General features: G+C 60.7%; 1 protein-coding gene across 1 annotated transcript in view; it reads left to right on the top strand.

The window, feature by feature from the left end:
- LOC104076904 (Kv channel-interacting protein 2-like) overlaps positions 1 to 2797 on the top strand; it is a gene marked incomplete at its 5' end in the record, with an annotated part of 10020 nt that extends 7223 nt beyond the window's left edge. The window contains 7 exons of the mRNA XM_009577930.1: positions 208 to 332; positions 743 to 812; positions 917 to 987; positions 1486 to 1593; positions 1975 to 2079; positions 2355 to 2417; positions 2750 to 2797. Of these exons, the coding sequence (XP_009576225.1) occupies positions 208 to 332; positions 743 to 812; positions 917 to 987; positions 1486 to 1593; positions 1975 to 2079; positions 2355 to 2417; positions 2750 to 2797 (590 nt within the window). The remainder of the gene's footprint in view (positions 1 to 207; positions 333 to 742; positions 813 to 916; positions 988 to 1485; positions 1594 to 1974; positions 2080 to 2354; positions 2418 to 2749) is intronic.
- Positions 2798 to 3051: the final 254 nt, after the last annotated feature.

The following is a 3051-nucleotide window of genomic DNA, read 5'->3' as shown; positions in this document are numbered from 1 at the left end:
GGTCTGCCCCCAGGGTGTCTCTGAGTGTCCCCTGCTGGCATAGACGCAACTCCAGCTGAGCAGGGCACCCCAAAAACGTGTCAGCCTGGGCAGGTGTGAGAGGACAGGGTGTGCTGTGCAAGGTGCCTCTCCTGCTCCCCAGCACGGCAGGGCAGGGCAGGACGGTGCTGGCCTCAGCCATCCTCTCTTCCCCTGGGTTCCTTGCAGACAGCATTGAGGATGAGTTTGAGCTCTCCACCGTCTGCCACCGCCCCGAGGGGCTGGAGCAGCTCCAGGAGCAGACCAAGTTCACCCGCAAAGAGCTGCAGGTCCTGTACCGAGGCTTCAAGAACGTGAGTACCCCTCGACCAGCTTTGCTAGCCCCACCTCTGCTGCCGTGTCCACTTCGGAGGGTGCTTCGCACCCAGCGGTGCCTGGGATTCGCAAAGGCTTTCAGGACCTTGGGGTTGAAGTTTATATCAGGCTACGGCCTGATCCCACCTCCAGGGAACTCAGTAGGGAGGCCTGATCCTGTGCTCCATCCCTTGGGTGCAGACAGCCCCCTCCCTGGGTGCCAGGGATGCAGAGCCCCTCCAGCGAGGAGTGTAGCCCGCAAAATCAGGGAGATGCTCTAAGCAGCCTTACCAGCCACCCCACCATGCAGCACAGGGCTGGAGGGCGAGGCAAGGGAGCCGCAGGGATTTAGGGGGGTGCTCAGCCCTTCTCTGCAATGTAGAGGTGACGTTGCGGCTTGCCCTGGCAGGAGTGCCCGAGCGGCATTGTCAATGAAGAAAACTTCAAGCAGATCTACTCACAGTTCTTCCCACAGGGAGGTGAGTGCCCATCCCTGTTCCCACCCCCATGCCCTGCATGGGTGTCTCCGCGGGGCGGGAGGGTCACACAGCACCCTCTCACAACACTGTCTGCCTCCCCCCAGACTCCAGCACGTACGCCACCTTCCTCTTCAACGCCTTCGACACCGACCACGACGGCTCCGTCAGCTTCGAGGTGAGCTGTGGCCGAGGAGGGGATGGCAGTGGGGCAGGGAGGGCACGTCCCTTCAGGTCCCGTGGGCTGGGCTGAGCAGCGTTGCTGTTGCAGATGGATGGAGAGCTTTGCAGGGGCTGATGGAGTTTATAAAATTCCCAGAGGCAGTAGAAAAGCAGTGAAAAGCAACAAAAAAGGGGACTTTCTGTGTTTTCTGGCTACTGTCTTGTAGTTACCCAGACTGGCAGACACAGCCATGGCTGGGTCTTGTTCAGGCTTTGGCTGAACAGCAGGTCCTGATGCACATTGTCCTCTTGGGACATATTTGGGGACAAGCAATTGGTTTTCTCCAGGCTTTTTTTGATACTCAAAGTTTCCCTTGTCAGCCCAGCCCGGGGCACATCTGCTTTGGGGCTGAGTTCCCCCTCTGCGGGAGGGACAAGCAGGGCTGTGCCCTCTGTGTCCGTGAGACCCTTCGTGGCCGTAACTCCCATCTGCCTGCCTTGTCTGTCCTTGCAGGACTTTGTGTCTGGGCTGTCCATCATCCTGCGGGGCACCATTGACGATCGCCTGAACTGGGCCTTCAACCTCTACGACCTGAACAAAGACGGCTGCATCACCAAAGAGGTGGGATGGGGTGGTCCAGGCTGGTCCCTGAGGCCAGCGCAGGTCTGCACCTGGCAGGGACAAGGGCAGGACTCGGGGGTGTTGGCTGAGCTCTGGAGGAGAGCTGTGGGGGGTCAATATTTACTGAGTGCAGCTTTGCAAACAGATCCCTCCTATCCCCATGGCACTGGTGTGTCTCTGGGGTGGAGGGTGGATGAGGGGTGTGCTGCTTTGGGGCTTCATCACACATGCAGGCACACACGGCCCCATACCATGCACGGAGCCGGCAGGAACACACCTGAGCACCCCACAGGTCCTTCGGGAGCATCACAAAAAGGGTGTGGGTTGGGGACCAGGTGGAAGCAGAGCCCCGTGTTGACCCTGCAACCCCCTTCCTTCCAGGAAATGCTGGACATCATGAAGTCGATCTACGACATGATGGGCAAATACACCTACCCAGCCATGCGGGAGGAAGCGCCCCGGGAGCATGTGGAGAACTTCTTCCAGGTGAGCCGAGCACATCCTGGGGGAGCAAAGCTCCAGCACAGAGCCAGTGGTGCCCAAAACCTGGCACGGTGCAGGAGAAAACACCCCACACTGGGGATGAAGCAGGGCTGTGCTGGAGCCACGGAGAGAAAAGGCCATCCTGGTCCTGCCGGGTGCTTGGGGGTGGCTGGGGCAGGGGTGCACTGTGTCCAGGGCCTGCAGACACAGGGGGTGCTGGTCTCTCCCTGGGGCTGGGGCTGTCCCTGCCATGCCCCCCGTGTTGTGCTTGTCTGCAGAAAATGGACCGAAACAAGGATGGCGTGGTGACAATCGAGGAGTTCCTGGAGTCCTGCCAGAAGGTAAAGCCATCAGCAGCTCTGCTCTGGGGCTGGGCCACCTCCCTGTCCCTTGGGGACCTCTGTTCCCCCATTGCCCTCCTGGCAGAGAGGGGCTGAAGGCAGGGCTCCCAGGGGCAAGGCTGGGGCTCTGCTTTGGGAACTGTATCCATGCCGGCATCCCCGTGCAGATGAGGAGAGCCGTGCATCCCAATAGGGCTTGGAAACTGCCTGTAATCCCTGGGGCTCTTGTCCCATGGGTCAGAACTGCCATGAGGCTAAAGCCAGGTTTGGAGGGAGCTGCCCAGATTGCTGTGCCGTGCCCAACCCGCCCGCTTCCCACCTCCTCCCTGCAGGATGAGAACATCATGCGGTCCATGCAGCTCTTCGACAACGTCATTTAGCTCCCGGACCTGCCTCCAGCTGAGCTCTCCTGCCACCGGGCCCAGAACCTGCTTCTCTCTCGACTTTTCCTTCGAGCCTCCCCTCCGCCAGCTGCACAGACACCCCTGTGGGAAGGGGCCTTCCTTCCCGGAGACGTGATTGGCACCAGGATCTTCCCTTCCCCCTGGGCTGGCTCCGCTTTCCTCGGGGGATCCCAAGCAGGTGCTCCCAGACGTCGGAGCGTGGGCATGGCTGGCACAGGGCGAGTGTTTGG

The sequence above is a fragment of the Fulmarus glacialis genome, unplaced genomic scaffold (genome assembly GCF_000690835.1).
Source record: "Fulmarus glacialis isolate BGI_N327 unplaced genomic scaffold, ASM69083v1 scaffold20525, whole genome shotgun sequence".
NCBI lineage: Eukaryota > Metazoa > Chordata > Aves > Procellariiformes > Procellariidae > Fulmarus > Fulmarus glacialis.
The sequence above is the reverse complement of the archived record's forward strand: the minus strand, read 5'-3'. Positions and strand labels throughout refer to the sequence as shown.